Genomic DNA, 22,043 nt, shown 5'->3' with positions numbered 1-22,043 from the left:
GCACTGGGCTGTCTTCACCGTGAGGCGTGCTGATGACCTTCAAATCCGCGCCGCCTTCACCGAGTCCGTCAGTTTGAGTTATGGACGCGAATAGGGATCTTCACATCGAAGGAACGTTCTTCGCGCCGGAGAAAGGGCAGCTGCACACGCCGCGAAGGAAACGCGTGAGAGTGAAAACCTGATCTGCCTCTACCGAGGACGGGGTGTGGTGAGAATGTCCCGACACGAACGATGGGGATATCTGAACTGCGTGTGCGATAGCTTGCCCTGATACAGACATGCATCGCCACGTCGGCGCACTGCGAGGAAATGAGCGTACCGAGCTGCCTTTTTAAATTCACGCAGTCGACCTCACCAACGTATCGGGGAAACACGGAGTTTATCTAAATGCACAAGTGCATGCGGCAGAGTGTGTGCCGGTCGGTGTGCGACAGGAAATCGTGGCTAGAGGGGGAGATGTGCGCTTCAGCCCTACGCAGCTGACTGCCCTTGACATGAGTTCAAAGGCGTGGTACGCGCAAATTTCGTGCGAGCGCGGCACTTTCACGGTAAATCTGCGAGGGCTGGCGACCAAGCCGGAGCTTCTGAACACCTCTCGAGGCGGAGTTGAAGAGCTTCGAAACTCGTGCAGTTGTGTAGGGAGAGCCACTGAGTTCGCTAGGAGCTTTTTGACTTCAGCCTGGTGATTGCGCTTGCAGACAGAAAACTCCGAGCAGCAGAAGACCGCCCATGACCCCTGATGAGTTGACGCCCGTAGTGAAGATGCGCACGCGAACGCGCCGATGGGGTTCTTTGCGTGATGCGAATGTGCGAAGGATTCCTCACAACCTTCTGCAGTTTCTTCGCCTATCGCGCGGCAGAAATTGGTCGAAGGCCCAAGAAAGAAGTGAGGAAATGCAACGTACAGAAGATGTAATCAAGAGACAATTAGGGGCGGACGCGCCAATCCTCCCTATCGTTGGACTACTCTCTGCTCGCGCATGCAGCAAAAACGCTGTGGACTGCGTGCAAACACGGCTTCGCAAAATCTTGTAAAGTCGGAGTTATTCGACCCCTACACTTGTTTTTTCTTCTATTCCTCTTCCTTTCTGGTTTTTGTGCTGAAGCGGAGGCACGGTAGTGCTTTCGGGATTCCACATCCCCTAACGTTGCCGGCTGCGGAATTTCGTGACTTTTCCATCCTTGCATGCTATCCAGAAGCTCTTTCGTTTCCCTAGTTTATTTCTCATCGGAGAACTGACTTCGAAGGCCGTCCATTCCGGCTTTCAGAACCCGGATTCAGCTCTTTCGTTCGTTTGTGTCTGCTTCTCGCCTTCGCCCCGTGTCTTCGCGCTAGCTACTTCCTGTTCGCCGTCGGCGCCCTGTCGACGTCGCTGTGCCTTTTTATCTCGCCGTTCTTCTTCCCTCGTTCCGCTTCCTCGTTCGTTCTCTGCCTTCTGCTGCTTCTTCTCATTTCCTCTGCTCCGCTCACCCTGTTGAGCGGTTTCCTCTCGCATTTGTCGTCGCTTTCTCTTTGCGAGCTGCCAGCGTGGAGGAAGCAACCGACGACGCCCAGCGCAGAGACTGGCGTTGCACTCCCTTACTCGTCTTGCTTGGCCTTCTCTCTATGCTTCTAGTCTTCTCTCATCGAGTATACCAATACGACATAGGCGAGAGTCCTGTTGTGAAACGCCTGTGAAGCAGACACCTTTGGTGTTTGCGTGCACTTCTTAAGTTCGACTGGGGCGTCTTTTGCCCCGTCTGTGTTTTAACTCTCCATTTGCATCCGAGTCTTCATCCCAGCGGTATCTGCATCGTTTCGTCTGCTCCAGCACTTTTGCCTTCTGTCTCGGCGTCTGCGGCTTTGTTTACCTTTTCTTTGCCTTCTCTTGTCTCGTCTGTACCTGGGCGTCGCACCCCAGGCACTAACTTGTTCGCATGCTTCTCACAGCTGAATCGTTTGCACGCGTTTCGGTGTTTGCTTGGTTGTGTTTGAATTTCATGCGCGAAGCGCTGCGCGCTCTCTCTGGCGTCTCTTGTCGGTTCGGATGCCTGGCGCCTGTTTTCTTCGGGTCTTCAGTCTTTCGCGAGTGTCTGCGCGCCCTTGTTTGTCTCCGCAAGCTTTCTCTCCTTTCCACGATGGCGACGGCGGGCGGCTCTCCCTGGCGGACTTTGGGCAGGAATTTATGGAAGTGGTGCCGTACGTGGGACGCGGAAAAGCGAAAAAACACGAAAATCGTTGTCGGCACCCTCGTCATCGCGGGCACCCTTTGGTCCTGCGGCAGACGCGTTCCTGGAGGATACGTGGGATTCATTCAGTGCCGCGACGGTGAGCCTTCGCGCGCCTCCAGCGGCCGCGCAGCGGCAGTATGTGCCCGGGACCGCCTCCGTGGAAATGCAGACGGCTGCGCACACTGATCGCGCGACACAGCTCGCTGCATGCCCCATGCATGCAAACAAATATATATATATATATATATATATATATATATTTATATTATGTAGGGTGTTGGAGGAGTACGACCTGTCGAGGGCGGGATTGCATCGGATCTGGAGATCCAGCGAAACAGGAGCTACATATACATATACGTTATACGTAGCTACTCATCGGATGTACACATATGTATAGATGTATGTATGAGTATTTGTAGGCCAGTGAAGTGCGTTTTGTGTGCTTTCACGTTGAATTGTGGTTCCTGTTAGACGATTGAGGCACATTTTAAGGTCAAGAGGTTTTCTGTAGCGTGAAAAGTGGAATAGCAGGCGCTTCGTGACTGCCTCGCCTTGTCTCCTCTCGCCTCTCGCCCTTTCACGCTGCTCTCCAGCGCACGCATGGGTCTCTTTCTTACAATTGATGGCGGGTTCTGAGACGTCGCAAATACGTGAGCATCGTTTACCGCCTCGGATTCCAGTCTTTGCTCCACGTCTGAGTCGCAGCGCATGCGCGGCTTCTCGTGACTCGAACTATGATCTTCCCTCCCTTCGCTCTCCGCAGGGACCGTGACGCCGTATCTGTGGGAAGAGCAAGCGGTTTTTCCTTTTATCCCCTACTTCCAGAAGCCCGTTGTGGTGCGTGTGCTGCCCGCCTACAAGAAAATGAGCAAGATTCTCAAGACGAAGGATGGGAAAGAAATCGAAGTAAGCGCGAAAGTCTTAATCCCTATAAAGCTGGAGCTACTGCAGAGGCGACAAAACGAAACGCCTGTGGCGATTTCGCTCTAACGGAGGCCGTCTCACCTCTTCACAGAAGTCGATGAATCGTAAAGAATAGATGAAGGGCTATATTTTAGAGAACGATCCAGACTGAGGTTGCAGACCTTTCTATGAAATACAAGCGATGAGATGGAAGGCTCACACCGCAATGGTCGCTGCGCGATTCCGCATAGATCATAGGGCGACGAATTGCAGAGGAGCCTTTCGAAACGAGTTCTGATGTCTTCCGTCGCACCCGAGGCAGCGCGGCGACGACCTGTTCCTATAAGACACTGACTGTGCCAGCGCTCTTTGTCTCTTAACTTTTCCCGTTTTCGTTGCGGCTTCGTCTTTTTCCCAAGAACCGTAATTCTCGTCGCGGCGTCTGCGTGTCTGGGTGGTCTCTGCGCGAATATGCATCTGTCACCTCCGCCTTTTGTGATTTTGGAAATCTAGAATGCCATCGCGCTTTTTCAGGTACGTCTGGCGCAGAAGACATAAGGTTGACTTTTCCATCTTTTCGCGTGTCCTCAGGCTTCGGTGAAGGTTCGTCTGCAGCCGAAGGTGGCGTTTGTCCCTGAGATTTACCTTCGCTTCGGACGCGAGTTCGGTCGGGCCTTTCTGCATGAAGAGTTGAGCATCGATCTGCGGAGCGTCGTGAAGGAGCACACCTACGCAGAGCTGATCAAAAACGACGAAGCCACGGACGCGATCGTCGACGACCTCGTCGAGCGCTTCCAAGACGCCGCGGCCTTCCACAAGGTCATCATCACAGAAGTCGTAAGTCCTCCGCCGCAGGCAGCCTCAGGCAGCCGCAGCCCGAGGCATTTACGAGAAGCGAGGCGGCGCGACGTTTACCCTCGTGTCTCGCGGGCGCCTGTGCGCGACGGGAGAAAAGAGGGGAAATTCATCTCTCTCTACTGCTCAGAGTTTCGGGTTCAGTGTTAGGCGCGCGAGAAGTTGAATGGACGCGCCTCGTGTGCGCGTGTGCGTATCCTCTACAGAGCGTCGTATTCAGAAACCCCGAAGACGACGAGGAGGAGGAAGTGAAGCCGCTCTGAGTCGCAGCGAGAAAGCAGCAAACAGCGCGCGGAAAGAAGAGAAGGGAATCAAGCAAGGCGGCCGCGGGTCCCAGAGACCGACAGAAGGAGGCTGAAGGAAGCGAAAGAGAACGGCGGAGCGCATGCGAGGCACGCTTTTCGAAAGAGCAAGAAGAACGCGAGGAGCCAGATCTTTGAGCAGACGGCGGAGAAGGCGTGTGAGAAGCGAACGCGCGGTGTACGCAACGCCGCTAGTTTGCCAAGCAGAGAGCTCGCTGCCTCGTGGATGTGTTTGGAGAGTCTTTCAGTCTCTCACTTTGTCGTTTGGTCGTTGAATCGGGAGCTTCAGGTTTTTTGCTCGAGCGTTTCTGCTGGCTCAGTTGTTTTTCTTTCTTGTTTTGAGACTCGCTGACTTTGGTGCCTAGTTTTTTTCATGTCCGCCACGGGTGCCTCAAGTCACGACAGGGTCGGGGAGAGCGACATCCCGAAACCGCGCACGTTGGTGGCCGCAGGCGCCTTCGCTGCAGTTTTCTGCAGTGCATCAGACACCGTGAACTCCAGATCTCTTCAGCCTGCATCCTCTACGAACGGGGCTTGAGCCCTTCAGCGCCAGCGGCCTCAACCCTCTGCCTGTCTCCTCTGCCTCAACGTGCCCTCTCACCCATGCTTGTACTGTCAGTCTGAACCTCTCGAATCAGATATCCAGATGCGTGTGCGCAGATGTGAAGGCATAGAGAGAGATAGAGAGCAGTGCGTATCCGTGAAAAGGCTCGAAATGTCGGGTGTTTCTCCAAAACAGAAAAGCACGTTGATGGCTCGCTCCCGAAGAGGCCAGACCGTGGAGCGCGGTAAGATGTCGCCTGACCATGCGGTCGCCTGATGCATCGATGTCGTTACACATGAGATACCAGTGGAAGAGAAGCCGTATGACCTCCAAACAACCTGTCAGCGAGTTCAGCGGAGGCTCGAGAGGAGTCTAGGCCCTCTCTTGGTGTCTATGCAGCAGACGGTGTGCCCATCTGACGCTTGTGCGTCTTGTGTCGTCTGTGTGAAAGTAAAGCCGGAAAAGAAGGCCAAAGGAGATGAGACGCAAGAAACCTCAAAAGGGCGAACAGGAGCGAGAGAAGTGAGAGGCGAAGAGATGCACGCGCTGCATGCGGGAAAAGGGCTTCCACGTCTTCATTTCATTTCTCTGCCGGATGTTGGCAAAAGCGTATTCGTCACTCACGGCCAGCGGAGGCGCCTGACAGGCGGAGAAGAAGGCGAGAACGCAGGCGAAGCGCGGAGAAAAGGGACAAGCGGACGCGCATCTTGCGCCTCCACGGCTGCCGGCATATATGGACTGAGGTCAGAGAACGGGATAGGCGCGCGGGTTTTCTGAAGGGGGGGGAGGTCTGCGTTGGAAGCGTCACGGTTGCCGTTTTTTTGAACAGAAGTTTATTTGCATACGCGTCTTCAACTGGTTAGGTACGTATAAGGCTAGCCACACCGCCCTACACGATACATATTAGCTTATAGCTGGAGAGACCGGCGGAGATGCAGGCGAGAGCAGCCGAAGCGAGGGCGCGTTACTCGAGCCCGCTCGCGATAAAAGGGCAAATGACAAATAGCCCTAGGTCGCCTTTACTAGCCGGCTGAAGCCCGTGGATCCCTTTCGGCATGCAGGGGAAGCATCCGGAGGGTCTGCGACGGAGGGCGGGCGCGAAGGGGCGTAAGGAGCCGCGGCGAGGCGCGTAGAAGGCTTGGGAGACGCGCATAAGCCTGGCGGCAAGATCGCCCCCTCGCAGATCCGCGAGGCCTCACGAAAGCCTGAGGAGGAGCCGCACGGCGCTCTCCTCGAGTTCGAGTTCGCGCGACAATCGCAAGCCAGGAGCGAGAAAGACGACGCGGACGCCCGCGACACCAGACTGCACGCCTTAGAGGCGAGAACCCGCGAAGAACTCCACCGATCTGAAGAACGGAAGGACGAAAAGGCGGGCGAGCAGTCTGCGGAGGGGCGCGGCAGAGACCCACGCGTTGAAACCGGCGCGAAGGCTGTCGTTGAAAACCCAGACGAAAAGGAAGCGCAGTCCGAGGGAGCGAAAGATCGCCAGCGGGGAAACGCTCGCTTCATTGAAGACCTAGAAACGGGCGGCACGCCACATGCAGAAATTCGAAAAGACTCAGCAGTCTCTTCTGCCTCGTCACCCTCAGCGGAGGGCGAGGGCACAGCGGAGAGAGAGAGATCTGAACACAGCGACACAGACGGGGAGACGAGACCGCCTTTTTCTGCCTTGTCTCCCAGCGAGGAGTGAAAAAGACGCTCAACCGGGCTGAATCCATTTTGAGTTGCGCGGCTAGTCTCGCTGCCAGCTAGGGTCCAGGGTGAAGAGACTGACGAACGCGGCGACTTGCGCGAAGCGGCGCCAATCACAGGCTCTTCTCTTCCCTCGCCTTCGTTCTCAGGGATCTCTTCGGCCTCCTCTGTATACATCTCTGCGCTCTCTTCTCCACCGTCGTCCGCCTCCTCTCTTCGCCGGTGGCGCTTCCCAGCGCTGTGTCTCCTAGCGGCTGCCGCGGCATCGCGCCCTCCATCTCGAAGCGCCTCGGTGGTGTGTTTGCTCTTCTCTCCCTCTATGCCAGGGCCTTTCTCGTTTTTCCCCTCCAGCGCGGTGGAAGCACCGTCCGCGTCTGCGTTGCCGTTCTCGGAAGTTGAAAGCCTTTCAAGGTTCCTCGCCGTCGTTGTGACGCTCTTGGGGTCGCAGGCGAAGCGGAGGAAGGGCGAGCAGACGTTCGCGACGGCCAAGTTCCGCGGCACTTTGGCCTTCGACTCTCGACTGCGCGGCTTGTTCTTCCAGGCATTCCACTCAGCCGCGCACGCAGTGTGTCGCCTCCCACGGCCCCGCGGCGGCGCCACTCGCCGAGAGCGGCCTTCTGCGGCCTCTGCCTCTTCACACGCCTGCGCGGTTTCCTCCGGCAGCACGGCGAGACTGCACTGTGAAGACGCAGGCGGGCGTAGCGACGAAGGCGCCCAGTCTGCAAGGCAGTTCGAGGCAGAAGGCAAGACCGCGGGCGGGTCGCCTCGAGAAGAGAGAGAAGCAGATGAGGGAGAGGACGGCGGAGAGAGGCTCCTGCTGCTGCCGTCGCGGCTGCTTCGCTGCTGATGAAAGGGGAGGACATGCCAATATTGGCTCGCGCTTGTTGAGTCAAGCGCCGCCAAGGCTTCAGCTGTAAGGCCTGAGAAAGGTAGAGACAGGGCAAACAGTAAACGCGAGTATCTATACACCGGCAGAACAGCAGCCCGGCGAAAATATCTGCTGCAACGTATGCACATTTCGCTTGGCGCACTGGATCTGCTGTCTCGCTACTCAAAGTGCGTTGACGCGGAAAAAGGGACAATGGCAGGCAACTGTGTTGGATTCTGTATTCACTTCTGCACAATTAAAACGCGGGTACAGACACACAGAGAGACGCAAGCTGCTGCGGCAAGCCGAGAAAGGCAGCGCAGGCTGGGCGCTGCCAAGCTCACTGCGCGGCGAACGCGCTGGCCGCAGACGCCGCTCTCTCTGTATATATATATATATATATATATATATCTTTGTCAGCAGCACATGTATACATATGTTTGTCAGCAGTATATATATATATATATATATATATATATATGTTGTCAGCAGTATATATATATATATATATATATCTATGTTGTCAGCAGTATATATATATATATATATATATATATATATATATATATATATATATATATATATATATATATATATATGGGTTTGTCAGCACCGTACGCGTACAGAGAGACTTGGTTAGGTACTAGATAAAGCCGAAATTAATCGCGCACGCACGCGGCATGGCAGCCCTCCTTTGTCTCCGTTTCGATGGTGGGAGTCTTTGGGACGCAGACGTCTCCTCGCTGTGTTACCGTGCGGAAAAGGTCGCGAGATCCGTTCTGGCGCGTGCATCGCAGCGGCAGCAAGCGGCAGAGCTTGCGGCGGAAAGCCCTCCTCGAACACGGAGCCCTCAAAGAAGTCCAGAGGCGTGTTCAGCATTTCGTCGGTCATCAGCTGTACATAAACTGCGCCGCACGCCGCGCACGGCGGCCGCTCGCTAGGAAGCGGAGAGGAAGAAGATGAAGCGCGTCGTGAAGAGGCAGGTGATGCGGCGCCGGGCGACGGCAGCGAGGCAGGGGCGGCGGAAGAAGAATCAGCGACAGGCCGCGATGCAGAAAACGGCGGAGAAGCTGAAACGGGCGCTGACGAGAGTGGAGGGCGCGGAGCGAGGCAGCGTGGGCAGAGGGTGCCCACGAGAATGCCGTCTGCAGGCAACGCGAAGAGAGGACAGCCAGCGAGTTCGCAGAGACCCACGTAGAATGCCTGGAGAGAAGAGTGCTGAAGAGAGAACAAATCTGGCGTTGCATCGCGGGGAAGCTGCTTGCGCAGAGAGAAGAGAGGAGGTCTGACCAAAACCCGGAGTTCCGTTCCCCTGCATTCAAAGGCAGACTGAGAGAGGGCGAAGAAAATCCTGGAACGAGAAGGTTTGAAAACAACTGCTCAAAGAGACAGAAACCACTTATTCACAGGCCGAGGCCGAGTGTCGGGGCGAATGCGCAGTCCCCATCGTGGATGAGTTCACACGCGAGACGTCTGCGGGATTTTTCGATTTGGTTTTCGCTCACTCAGTTCGCCGAGATCCTCGAGATCTTGCAGCGCAGAATCGTCTCCCAAAGGGACTCCGTCAACGAAGACTTGGGGCACAGCAGCTGAAAATGGAAACGATGTTCTTCCAGAATTTATCATCACACCATGAGCCTGCTTCCACCTCTCGCTGCTTATATATATATATATATATATATATATATATATATATATATATATATATATATATGTATATATATATATATATATATACGTATACATATCTGGAATATACGTATACTTCAATATATATATTACGCTTCTATCTATCTGTCCACATAAATATATGGAGTAGACGCAGCGGTGCCTAGCCATGCCGTTGGCAGGTGAACAAAATACGATCGAGGGCGGCGTGTGGGGTCGGATCAACATGCGGACGAGTGCACAGAGAAAGCGAGGCGTCGCTGAGAATTTCCTGCACATTCGAAATCGCCTTCATGGCTGGATTTTGATTTCTTTCCACACTCGCATGCTGTCGCTAAAATACTTTATGGTTTACCCCTATCCCTGGCTACGCAAGCCTTTGTTCGCTGACAGGCAGAGGCGCAGGTGAAGTAGAGAGGCAAAGCGACAGGCAGATCCTCGCCAGTGAAAGTAAAGATGACTGAGTCACAGGGAGATCACGAGCTGGCAGCGTTGTCAGGGCATCTCGAGAGAGAAGGCTGTTTGATAGGCAGCATGATTCGTACAGCCAGAAAGGGGCACAGAGAAAAGAGTGAGGAAGGACTTTCGAGAGAGGATTTTTGCTTACGTGCAGGCGGCGAAACGTCTGGGCGCAGAGGCAGCAGCCCACGACGCCTCCAGGCGGCGACGAAGCGGCTGTCGGGCGCATCTGAAGCCGCGAAATGGAGAAAAATGAGACAAACGGAAAAGACGTGGGAGGCCGCGGACCTCCCCGCAGAGAGACAGCGGGAGGAAACAAGAGGGAGACACGATACTGGAAGAACAACTGACGCAGAAAGGAAAACGAAAAGAGAAAGGAAACTCGCAGCCCGTGAGCAAGGTGATACGGAAGACAAGGAAAAACCCAACTGTACAGTGTCCATGCGCCTTCGGGAATACCCTCACAGACATGTGCGCACATATAACCAAATTTATACGGCTTCGCTTAGGCATATGTGCAGGGAATCTGCTGAGGAAGATATGGTTGCCTACCAAGAGGAAGTACACGGAGCGCACACAGCAAGTTCGCATTATAGTGGCTCTCGCGGACACTGAACCCTCTTTGCAGTTGCATTCTGCAATTAAATAGATACAGATACATACGTGTATGTATATAAAGCCATGATTAGGCAGCTCTGGAGTTTGTCGGTTTGCCGCTCTAGGCAGGCGGATGCAGGCCGGAGACGACTGCCTGGCGAGATGATCGCTGAATGGTGCTTCAAAGAAATGCCGCTCTCAAGGCTCCCTCTATAGGAAAGCAAGCATCTCTGTTAGCCCGTTCCTCTACAGTTCCGCCTGTTGGCTCCCTGTGTAGTACTTTATTTATATATAATATATTTACATATATATATTTATATAGATGGATACACATAGTTAAAGATGTGTACGTTTATCGATGGAGACGCTCAGGCTTGTCTCCCCTTTTACTCGTTTCTCTGCAGAGTCTGAACACCACCAGGTGGCGTACCGGAGCCGATGTCGGCATTTAAATCGACTATGAAGAAATCAACTTGTTTGCAGAGAAGCAGCTGAAATACTCTCCGCGATGCGAACGCAGGGCGTTGCGGGGTCGTGAGACTCGAGAAAAGAACCACAGCCTGGACGGGAGCACAGACAAATACAGCGAAGCTCACGGCGTCCTTTACAGTGCGCAGGCGCGCCTACACATTATACATATTCTTATGCTTTCTTCGCATCTCTCAATGCATTGGCTCTTCCCGTTCCTGGCGAACCCCTTAACCCGCAGGAAACGGAGAGAACGCGGTGCTCGGCTGATTGGCAGCTTGGCGCGGTTTTGCTCGGCGACATAACAACTGCACCACGCCTGAGCAGGTACTGCAGTGGAAACTGTCGAGCACTCAGCCGCCATTTAAACCGCGACAGGACAGACGCCCGATCAAATATTCTGCTCTTACCTCCACGTTGTTCTGCTTCTCTCCTATCCAGTGAACGGGAATCGGGTTCTGTTTCGAGATTTTCTTCTGGCCGCGTGCGATGCTCCCTGCATAAATTCCTTCCCCCTGCAGCTTCTCTCCGCCTCCGAGCGGTACGTACACCCCGTCCGCAAGGCCCATGCTCGCGCGCGTAGAGTTCTGCATCGTGGAGAAGATCTGGCTTTTCACGCGCGTTGAAGGAGAAACCCGAGGACGGCACACGCAGTCATGGACCCCAATACGCGGGCGCCACAAGCAGCTGGACAGCGTCCACGAGGAAGTGACGAAAAGCGCGAGAAACGCAAGTCCGATCGGGAGAAGCCCACGAGTAGGCAAACGACCCGTTTCACAAAAAGCGCGACATACACTGGCATGCCTCTCTCACATCAAAACGTTATGCCAAGAAGGATACCAGATTACCCTGATTATCTTTGTTATATTAATACATGGTGTTCAATTGGTTCTATATCCACAGCTGGATTACGTTCAAACTTTACACTGGATACGTTTCAATGTTAACTTACTAAATACCATGGGAGCGAAGATAATCTAATACGGCTCTGGTAGTAACTCACAGCATTGGCGAGGCGTGGCGAATTCAAAAAGAAGAGAGGAGGGAGAGAGGACAGCAGGAAACAAGTCGGAGGGCGTGGAAGCTCTGTGCGCAGTCAATGCCTCCTGTTGACTCCGAGACGGCGAGTCGTCGCCCCAGTTTTGGTGTGCTCACACACAATCAGGCCTTTCACAGGTTTGCAAATCTATCCGGATGCAGCGGCCGCCTCAAATGCACGTTCTTCAAAAGTTCCCCTCCCCTTTTTCGCCCTGGAATGTGTTCGTTTCCCCGCTGAGTCCTGGCTGAGGGAGGCTGCTGCCCCTCCGCCGAGTTTTCCCCAGCTTCAAAAAAAAACGAGAACGGAGAACTGCGAGCTTTTCCGGAGGCAACTCGGCTGCGGTGCGGTGATGCAGTGTGTGTCTCTACACGCGTGCAGCCACGCGCGACACAGGCAGACTAAAAACCTGATAGGAGATTGCAGAAAAGTGGCATACCTCCATGGCTAAACACAAGGCCCGGCGGCGCGCCCGGGCGCTACGAGGCGCCAGCAGCTAGCGTCGCGACGACCGTTTGAAGAAGGATAAGCAACTCAGCGGCTAGGACTGCCTGAGTGCATCCTGGAGGCGTCTTTTGTGCCTGTCTATCGCTTGGCGGCCGCAGTGCCACGGGGCGAACGCCATGCGCCTCAAGGACGTGCCTGCGGATAACGCGCCAGAGCTGCTGCCTTGCGCTGGACTCGTCACTCCGAAGGCAGCGACCACCACGCGAGAGGGACACTTCACTGCAGATGGATGATGACGCTCACCCCACTTCGAGATTCACTAGTCAGTCGAGCAGACACAGGAGCGTCCTGCTCACGCCGCGTTGCTGCCGCACGCCGTCAGTCCCGTTTCCTTCTCCTTCTCGCCTCTTGCAGGCACTCCTCCATGCTCTGTGGTTCGGCTGTGGGCTAGAAGCGCCGTTATCAGACGCGCGCTCTGCCGTCGAGGAGAAAATGGAAGGCGGCGCATTGAAGGCCAGGCATGGGCGCCTCGCTGTTCACGCTGACACCCTTCCGACGTCTACAGACAGACACTTGACGCGGATCCCCCCGGGTTTTCTAAACGCACACTCTAACCCACGCTGGCGCGCTCTGATGAAGGGTAACTCCCTTCTCTCTCTCCGTTGGCGCAGCACAAGTTCGCTCTGTCACTGTGGAACTGTTACTCTACTGTGGGCCTCTTCTCTTCCGCTCTCAGACGCTGCGCGGCTCGCCTGCGCAGTGTGTGTGAACTGCTGCCCTGCGCAGGCATTCTCTTTTTACATCCAACGCTGCCAAACCACTGTGCTACTGCTTGCAGCGCGTCGTCTCTCCTCTCTCAGCTTCGAGCCCCGGAAGTATCTGCACGACTCGCCATACTCGACACATATTGCACTCCGCACACACCGCTCGATATCTTTTCCTCGACTTGCCACGGTTTTGGGAGGAACGTAACTGGGATCTCGTGGTGCCTCTCAAGCGCTGCCCTTCTTTGTTTGCGATTGGTCGTTTCAGATTTCCTCTGGGTCCGCCCGGCTCTCTTTCCCTTCCGCCACGCGCATGTGCAGGCGCAGCTGCCCAGAACCGCGCTGCGGGAGAAAAGAAGGTTCCTTCGTGTTGCTGTGCTTCCGCCTCAGGACAGCAATGCGCAGAGGCCTTCGGCTTTTTATTATTTTTTCAAAACACAGACTCGACCCACGGGGCCCTTTGTTTTTTATCTCGCTGTCGTCTTTCTGCTCTTCGTTTCAGGAAAGCTTCGTCTTTCTCGCCTTCGCCTCTTTCGCTCCTCTCTCTCGCTGCGCTTCTCTTTTTGGTGTCGTCCTTTTGATCAGTGTCGCCTTATGAATTTGCGTCTAGGCCTCTCTTGAGTCTTTTTTTTTCATCGACCAACAGCCAGCCGTAAGACGACGTTTTTCGAGGCATTTTTGCTTTCATATTTCGCGAGCAGAAAGGACTCGCCTGCCTCTCTGTTCAGAAGAAGAAAGCGCAGGAGAGACACGCGCCGCAGGAAAACTTGACGACTTCTTTCAGTTCGCGTCGATTCAGTCTTTTTTTTTGTTTGTAATTCCTCCTTTCTTTAAGGCCTCCCTCTGCACGCCACCCGGCGTCTTCTTTCTCGGCTTGAGCCCTCCGTCTTCGTTTCTTGTTTGTCTCCTTGTCGCAGAGGCCGCCGGCTTCTTCCACTCTGCGTCGTCCTTTCCCCGTTACGATTTTGAGAAAGGCTGTTGTTTTCTGTAGCGTTATTATTTTTTTTCTACCGTTAAGGGAGATACAGAGACGCTGTGCTGAGGTTTTGGGCGCACGCATGTGATGCATGCTTCCCCGTGTCTCCCAGCTGCAGAAGAAATCCGCCTTTCCAGTTTTCTGCAGTGTCTTTCTTTTGTTCGCCGTTACACGTCTTCCTGTAAACAAGTCCAAGCGAGAGAGAAGCACTGGAGTTTCTGCGAGGAAGATTTCCGAGATTCACTCCAGCCCTGTTTTGTATGTGGTGATTCGCTTCCATTCCTGGGCACTCTGCGCCTTCATCTCCCCCCCCCCCCCCCCCCCTTGTTGGCGTAGCCACAGTCTTCTCCTCTTCAGTTTTTTTTGTGACCCTTCCGTTCTCTCTCCGTTTCCTGTCCCTCTCTTTGTTCTGTGTTGTGTCGCCTCTCGCCGAATGACGCCGTAGCCTCCCCCCGTCTCGGCGAGAGAGAGATACGCGCGTTTGTCGTCGCGGGCGGCAGCAGTCGCTGATGCGATTTTCTCATTCATGGTTTTGTCCTCAGTTCTCTGCAAGATGGAGAGACCCTCGCGGCCGGCGGCTTCCCCCGCGAGGGGCTGCGGCAAGGCGAGCTCGTCGCTCTCTTCAGCGCGCTCTTCTCGCTGTGCGCAGCTTGCGAGGATCGCCTTTGAGCCACGGTCTTCCGGCGCCTGCTCCTGCCGGCCTCCGTCTTCTTTTGCATCTCTGACGGATGCGTCTTCTTCGTCGTTCTGGCTTCTTTCGTCTTCACATGGCTGCGTGGGTTCTCCACGCCTGGGAAGCGATCGCCTTCGTTCCTCCGACGGCAAGCGCGTGCTGCTCGCGGTCGCCTGCTTTCTTCTCGGCTTTTTTCTCAGCGACCGCGGACTGCAGTCCTCGCCTGAGGCGCCGAACACTCTCGACGTTTCCCTGTCCGCTGCCGCCTCGTCCTGGAGCTGGATCGGAGCAGTGGCGCAAAAACCAGACGATCCGGTAAGCGGGGAGCAGAGATTGCACCGGAGGGTCTGGGGGGGGCGGGGGGGGGGGAGTGTGCGAAGTACAAAACATCGAGAGTGCTTGGAATGTGTTTGATTCCGGTGCGTCAAGGACTCGGGTGTATCGCAGACTCGTTGTGCCCTAAGGCATCCTCATCCGTCTCCAGTAGACACAAGGAATTCCACGCACCGACTCGCTATACATGCAGTGAGCCTGCTGTTTCGAAGAATAGACACAACACACCGGGTGACCGGTCTCTGCGTGGTTGCGAGTGGTTGTCTTACCCGTCCTCGAGGCGTTTTTTTACGAGTTTTCCCATCTTTTCGCATGTCCTGTGCAGACTGCCGCGCAAACACATGACCATGCAGGGAATGGAGTGCAGCGCATCGGCGGCCCCGGACACCCTCTTTTCGCCGCGAAGCCAGGCGCGACAGAGGCTGCGGCTTCCGCGGCCTCGTCTCCTTCTGCGCCTGCGTCTCCTCCCCTGCCGCCGTCCGGCGCTGCTCCCGGAGATGACGCGCAGAAAGCGAGCGAGGCTTCTGCAGAGGACGCCTCTGCGAAACCCGAGGTCGACGAGCGCCAGACGCCGTCGGCGGAGGCGAGACGCGGGCGGCTGAAGGACAGGCCGTTCTCACCAGAGGATTTCGAGCGACTGAAGCAAGAGGCAGCCGACGAGAGAGAGGCGAGCGAGGCGCAGAAACGCGAGGGCGCGGCGGCTCCTGAGGCCGCCCCGGCAGACGGAGGAGACGCTCCCTCGAAGCCGTCTGCAGCAGCCGCGGAAGAAGAGCCGAACGGAGCCCCCGGGGTTAGAGAGGCGTCCTCGCGCGAAGCAGAGAAGGCGAACGACGCGGCAGCGTCGACCGACGAGGACGCTGAACTCGCGGCGCCCACCGTTCCCGCTGCGGCAGAGAACGAGCGGAACGCTGAGGGCGCAGAGACTCGGAAGGAGGCACCCGAAGCAGCGCGTGATTCGCCAGCGAACAAGGTGGAGGGCGACACCAAAACCGAGGCAGAGCGAGCAGCCCAGGAGGCGGAGGAAGCTTTTGGCGACAGCGGGAAGTCGGCTGCTGCTGTCGCAGAAGGCGAAGCGAACGCCACGGAGGAAAGCGGTGAGCAGACGGAACCTCCTGCGCCCACCATAAACGCCGAGGCGGCTGTACGTACACCGGAGCAGGCTGAAGTAGCGCCGGAGGCTTTCTCCGCCGCCGCGCCTGGATTTGCGCCGGCGGAAGCCTCTGTGAACTTGGAGACGAAAGAAGAACGTGAGCCGTCCAAGCCGCCGCCCCCTGCCGCAGCGGCCGCAGAAGACGGCGGCTTGAGAGAGCCGCACAGCGGCAAAGCGAAAAAGGACGGCCTCGCTAAGAAGCGAAACGCGGCGCAGAGAAGCCCCCGACGCTTCGGCCGGCAGCAGCAGTACGCGGAGAGCACCGCGCCTTGGCAGGACAAGCCCGCGACGGCGGATGCAGCCGAAATCGCCCCTGCTGCAGGTGTACCTGCACCGGATGCAACCTACGCTGCTCAAGCAGAGACTGCGCAGGATGCCGCGTACGCTGCCGCGGAGCCTGCGACGGAGTACGGCGGGGACGCGCCGCCAGGCGGTTCTGTGGGGAGGGGCGAGGCCGCGAGCGACTCTGCGGAGAACTACTACGGCGGGTACGCGGCAGCGTCTTACGTCTCCGGCGAGGCGGTCCCGCCTGCTGCGAGCTACGCTGACCTGCCGGAGCAGGAGCCTGTCGCTGCGCCGGTCGCACCCCACGCGTACGCGTCGGACGCTGCGAAGGAGGCTTCTTACCCGAGTTGGGGCGAGGCGGATCCAACAGCTGAGCCGACTTACGCGGCAGACGATTTCTACAGTCCGCCACTGCCTGCGGCTTCTGAGGGGAGTGCGGGCACGGCCCCGCCCTCGGCGGCGTACGCGTCGTCGCCGTCCGCCGCCTACGCGTCGTCTGGGGAGGGCGAAGTGGGCGGGGAGCGTTTCGCGTCGTGTCGAGAGCCTCAGGTTCTGGAGTCGACTCTGGAGCAGCACTGCGACGCGTGGTGCACCACGGAGGCGTTGAAGCACTGGGAGGGCTCTCGGCCGGTATGGGCATCGCTGCATCTGAGCCCCGTGCCTTCGTTCCTCGCAGAGCTGCGCACCGGCCTCTTTGTCTTCTTCATCCGCCACCGCGACACCTTCCAGCGGCTCGCGGCGACTCTGGAGAAGGAAGGCCGCGAGCTCGGGGCCTTCCTCGCGGCGCAGAATCGCCATTTCCGGGACGCTTACCCGAACCTCTGGCAGGCGCTCGCCTGGCTCCTGGGCCTGCTGCTGCTCTCCCGCCTGCTCACGGGCGAGTTCCTCCCGCGCCCTACTGCCCTCCTTCTCTGCCTCGGCGGCCGCGATGGATTCTGCGAGCGGCGCCGGCGGCGGAAGGAGGAGCAAAGACAGCGCGAAGAAGTCGCGCGCGCCGTCGTGGAGAGTCTGGTGCAGAATCCGCAAATCAAGTGGCTGCTGACGCAGACCAAGAAGACCTCGTTCGTCTGCGAGAAGCTCAAGGGCTCACTCGTGGAGACGCAACGCGGCGAGAAGCCTCTTGCGGGCGGCAAGCCCTTCGCGGGCGACGACGAGGACGGCGCGCGTATGCATGCGCTCCTAGCCGCCATGCAGAGAGAGCAGGAGCAGCAGCGGAGGCTCTTGCAGGCGCTCCAGGAGGAACAGAAGGCCGAAAACCTCCGCAGACAGTCCCAGCTCGAGCTGATTCTCTCCGAAAGCAAAAAACAATTTGATGCCGCGACCATGCAACAGGCAGAGTACAGTCTCTTCTTCCTGCAAGCACTGGGGTAAGTTGCGGGTAGGGGGGGGGGGAGAGGAGATGGCCGTTGAGGAATCGAGACGCGAGGAGAGAGACTGCGATTCGAAAGAGAAGGGGAACTTTTAGGCAGGAGAGCAGCGCGCGGCTCGGGACTCGGAGCCACTAGAGCAAACAGGCAGCGAGACGACGCGGTAGATACAGGCAGACATGCGGATAAGCAATGTGAAAAAAACAGGGAGAGGAGGGTAGGGAGGTATTTTGGAAGGCAGTGTCTGATGAGGAACAGGAGCCCCACAGGCGCGATGCCACAATGGAGAGGGAACAGTGAGGCCTTCTCTGGCGGAGGAATGTGATGCTTTTTTTTCTGTTCTCTCTCTTTGCATCTCTCGTTGAGTTATGTTCTCTGTTTTCTTTTCAGGCGCGTGCTGTGCGCCGTTGACCCTACGTTCTCTCCTGAGGAAGTGAGTTGCAACCGAAGAGCGTTTTTCCTCTGCTTTTCCCTCTTCCGCAAATCGTGCGTTCGTGCTTCTGTCTTCCAGATCTGCTCGCAGGGTACCGCTGTGTCTCTCTTACCTCTCGCCTCTGTCCCAGTTCTCAATCCTTCCCTTCTGCCTATCCTTCGCCTACCCTAACCCCTTCGTTGAGTTGCGCGTTTTGAGAGTGTTTTTCTGTTTGCTCCGCCGGGGCCCCCGTGAGCTCCGCTGAGCCTCGTAGTCGCTCTCAACGCCTGGCGTGCGCTGTTTCTGCTGCGTTCTCCCCCCCCCCCCCGCCCGCCCTTCCCCTGCAGAAGGAGGAGCTGGAGGCGTGCGTGGCTCGAAGCGCGGCGGCGATGCATCAGTTCTTCTCGGGCGAAGAGGCGAGACCGGAAGACGCGGAGCCGCTCTCCGTGCGAGGCTTGGAGGGCTGCAGCGCGCTGCCCGCGCCCACGTCTCTGCCGGCGGACGAGTCGCTGAATCAGTTCCTCAAGGCTGGCATGACTCCGCGCGGCCTTCTCGCGCTCGCGGGTCACGCGGGTCCGACGCCGTTCGCGGCCGCGCGCGCGCCTGGACTCCAGAGAGAAGAGAGAGACGGCGTGACGTCCATGCCGCAGTCCGCGCAGAGCAACCACGAAGAGGAGCGGAAGGCCAGCGGCGTCTCTGAGAACGCCGAGACCTCCAGGCACAGCAGCAGCAGCACCGGGCACGTCAAGCAGGAGGGCCCGCGGGGCGTCGTTCCCCCAAGTAAGAGGCAGACGGCGCCGAATCAGTGAAGCCGCATATCCCCGCCACCTGGGGCGCTCCATCTACACCAGATATATATATATATATATATATATATATATATATGCGTATATGTATATATATGTGTATCTATGTTGGTTTTTGGTGGAGTCTGCTTGAGCGCTGTTCGTTTCGAGCCCTGCCTGGCGACTTGCAACTCATTCTGCGGCTGAAGGCACAGACTCGGCGTCCTCTTTGGTCTCTTCGTGTAGAAAGGCTCAATGGCGAAGGCCTCCTCTCGCATCGCGCTTTTCCGTGCCTCTGTGCCGCTGTCTTCTGCACTCGCCTCGATACCCACAACCCACCCTCGCTCCCTCTCTCTACATGTATATACGAAAAAATATATACGTATATGTATACATGTATGTGTATGTATGTATTGATTTGCGCTCACTCGCGTGGCGGGCCCTTTCTGTGTCGCGCAGATCTCTTTGGCGGCTCGCCGCCGTCGGCGCCGTCGCCATTCTCTGCCGCGGGGGTTCCGGCAGAGGTCGCGCCGCTTCCGTCGCAGACTCCGTCCTTTCCTTCGCTGTCGCGGCCGGGCTCTGCGGAGAGTCCGCAGGGGCTGCCGAGCGGCCTTTGCGCCTCTCACGGGCGCGCGCCTGCAGCGGCCCCCCAGGGCTTGAAAGATCCTTTTTCTTCGCAGCCTCCCTGCGATGACATCGAAGGGGGAGGCTCCGCAGGACTCCCGACGCGCCGCGTCAGCTCCTCGAGCGTCGTGAGCGCCGGCGGGGCCTCCACACCGACCGCCGCCTCGTCGCCCCTCCCGGGCGGCTTCGCATCCAACGGGCCCGCGACGAAGGGACACGCCTTCCCGCCGGCGCCTGCTCCGTCGCCCGCGCCGAACGCGCCCGAGAACGCCGGGCCTTCACCCACGTTCCCGCCCGCGCCCGCCCCCTTCGCGGGCCCCGACGGGCCAAGTGCCCCCCGGGGTCGCTCGTTCTCGGGTGACGGCGGGGCGAGAGACGAGACGCTGCCGCAAGCTGGCGGAGAGAGACGCGCAGCGGAGGATGAGAGAATGAACGCCATGAAGAGCTCCCTGCCGAATGGTGAGCAGAAATGGAAACGCGCGGCGGAGAAGGCGTGGATGATCATCCGTACACATACAGGTGTAGCTCGATAAGCAAACTTCTGACACGGATAGGTTGATAGATAGACACAGATATAGATAGATAGGCAGGTCGATTAGACAGATAGATAAAGAGGTAGATAGATATATTCTCACACAGCAGTGCACGGACGTGCATAGAGGTGTATATATTTATACAAATGAATGTATATGGGTATTCGCGTACGCAGAGCGACGTTATTTAGGCTGGTGGGTGGCGCGTCAGCTGGAGATTCAACTGCAGCGTGTTTCCCCATAATCCTTTTTCTGAAGCCCGCTCGCTAATGGCGGGCCCTCGCCTCGTCTGGCTCTATTCCTCCTGCGGCGACGCTTTCTCCGGCCTTTGAGCCCCGTCGCCAGCGTCTTCCCGGGTCTTGGATCTTTTTTTTCCTTTTCCCACTGCTTTTCTTGTTGTAGGGACAGGGCCGCTCGGGCCTCTTCCGCCGCTCGGCGTCGCGAAGCCGCCGCTGGACGGCGTGCCTCCGCCGCCAATGGGCGTGGGCGCCCGCCCGCAGGGTCGCATCGTGCGCGAGCGAAGGTAAGCACGACGGGAAAAACGAGACTCGAAATTCAAAATGAAACGTGAAAAATCAAATGTCTGCGTAGAATACACCAACACACAGGTTGACCTAAGAGAAGTCTCGGCGAAGAAGCGACCGGCGGCTGCAGTCCGCGGCGACGGCCTCATGCGAAGCGGCGGTAGAGACTGGGGCCACACGACTGGAGACGCGTGCAGAGAGGAACGTCTGTGGACCGAATTCGCATTTTTACTATTTTTATTTTCAGGGAGCCTCCGAAAGTCCAAGCGGCAACCAACCCGTTCGGCGTGCCTCCGCCGGCGGCCGGCACGTCTCATCATGCGTCGGGTATGGATATTTGAACGCGGAACATCGAAGGAAAAGACGCTCAATCGAAGCCCGCGGGCGCCTAGGCAAGAAATGAACACTGGAGACGAAGACGAGACAGCGACATTGCGACAGCTCGTTTTTAACTTATATATTCGGTGTCCTTGACACGAGAGCCGGCACCTGGCGGCAGAAAAGGAGGAAAAGCCCGCGCAGTGAACAAGTGGATCGATGAGTGGTTTTTTCTGCGCGTAGTGTCGCGTTTGCAGTTGTTACGTTAAGGCATCTGCTGTCTGTTGTTTCAGTTCTTCTGTGGCTCCCTCGTATCGTGGAGTGCGCGCGGCGAGCGTCCGCCACCTGGCTCAGGGAGTCAGTCTCCTGGCACGGTAGTCGGTCGCGCCCAGGACTAGTAGTTTCTGTTTTTTAAGTGTCGCTTGATTCCGCGCTGGCCTTCTCGGGTCGCGGGATTTGCTCTCTGTTTTCGAATCCCGTGGCGCGCAAACGACGAATACATGTAGTTCTCTGCGTATTTATATATCTATGTATCTATATAGATGTAATTATAAGCATGCATGTATATAATTGTGCATGTATTTCAGTGCCGGCAGAGCTATGGGTGTGTGGCGTGCTGTCTCGCCAGGTTGGTGAGATTTGGGCTTTTTCTCAGCGGAAGTGTCCCTGCTTTTTCTGTGCGAGAGGCGGAATGCGTAGCCGGCGCGCAGCAGACTCCTTTTCGCTCTCTTGTTGCTGTGTCAGTTCCCCTAAGCACCGTGCGCGTTTCCCTTCTGTATGCCGTCGCGCGCGAAATGACCGCATTTATTGCCTCGTCTCCGCTCGCGCGAAAGAAATTGTACTGGAAGCTCTACACGGGAAGCGCCGCGACGTTGTGGCTTTGTAGAACTCTTTGCATGCATGCGTCGCGCTCAGCTTGCGCTTCACTGCGTCGACTCGTGGGTTCGCACCTAGATTTTTTCACAATTTTGCCATGTTTGCTCTGCGTAGGCGTTGCGGCTGTGCCTCTGCCGAGTGTTTTTCGCTGTGTGGCCAGTGGTGTAGGCATTCACACGTAGGAAAACACGCTCGAATCTAAAGTAGCAAGTAGGCGTGTACGTGTATATTGTGCGTTCCCAGGTGCTCGACAGCCTCCGAAGTCAGCCTCAGTGGAGTGTAAAAGACACGCAGACGCATTTTCACTGGAGGGCGAGGCCTCAGCAACTGAGTGCCCGACTGGCGGAGATAGTTTTTTTCCAATTAGATCCCC

At 56.9% G+C, this 22,043-nt stretch overlaps 3 protein-coding genes across 3 annotated transcripts; 2 read left to right on the top strand and 1 right to left on the bottom strand.

Moving 5' to 3' along the window:
• Positions 1–2,118: 2,118 nt before the first annotated feature.
• On the top strand, positions 2,119–4,232 carry BESB_080180 (putative prohibitin family protein; the record flags this gene model as incomplete). The annotated part of the gene is made up of 4 exons (XM_029366380.1): positions 2,119–2,308; positions 2,975–3,117; positions 3,706–3,951; positions 4,176–4,232. 4 exons carry the CDS (start codon positions 2,119–2,121, stop codon positions 4,230–4,232), a joined length of 636 nt encoding a protein of 211 aa, XP_029217811.1.
• Positions 4,233–5,823: 1,591 nt separating this feature from the next.
• BESB_080170 (uncharacterized protein) lies at positions 5,824–11,160 on the bottom strand (the record flags this gene model as incomplete). Its single annotated transcript, XM_029366379.1, has 6 exons — positions 5,824–7,427; positions 8,128–8,520; positions 8,881–8,964; positions 9,651–9,731; positions 10,530–10,659; positions 10,978–11,160. 6 exons carry the CDS (start codon positions 11,158–11,160, stop codon positions 5,824–5,826), a joined length of 2,475 nt encoding a protein of 824 aa, XP_029217810.1.
• A 3,183-nt stretch (positions 11,161–14,343) lies between these two features.
• Positions 14,344–20,817, top strand: BESB_080160 (uncharacterized protein; the record flags this gene model as incomplete). Its single annotated transcript, XM_029366378.1, has 7 exons — positions 14,344–14,778; positions 15,122–17,598; positions 17,989–18,031; positions 18,358–18,790; positions 19,255–19,878; positions 20,355–20,475; positions 20,724–20,817. The coding sequence occupies 7 exons, from the start codon at positions 14,344–14,346 to the stop codon at positions 20,815–20,817; spliced, it is 4,227 nt and encodes a 1,408-aa protein (XP_029217809.1).
• Between the last annotated feature and the right edge of the window lie 1,226 nt (positions 20,818–22,043).

This window comes from Besnoitia besnoiti, chromosome VII (genome assembly GCF_002563875.1).
Source record: "Besnoitia besnoiti strain Bb-Ger1 chromosome VII, whole genome shotgun sequence".
In the NCBI taxonomy this organism is placed as follows: domain Eukaryota; phylum Apicomplexa; class Conoidasida; order Eucoccidiorida; family Sarcocystidae; genus Besnoitia; species Besnoitia besnoiti.
Note: the sequence above shows the minus strand (reverse complement) of the source record. Positions and strands in the feature narration are given on the sequence as shown.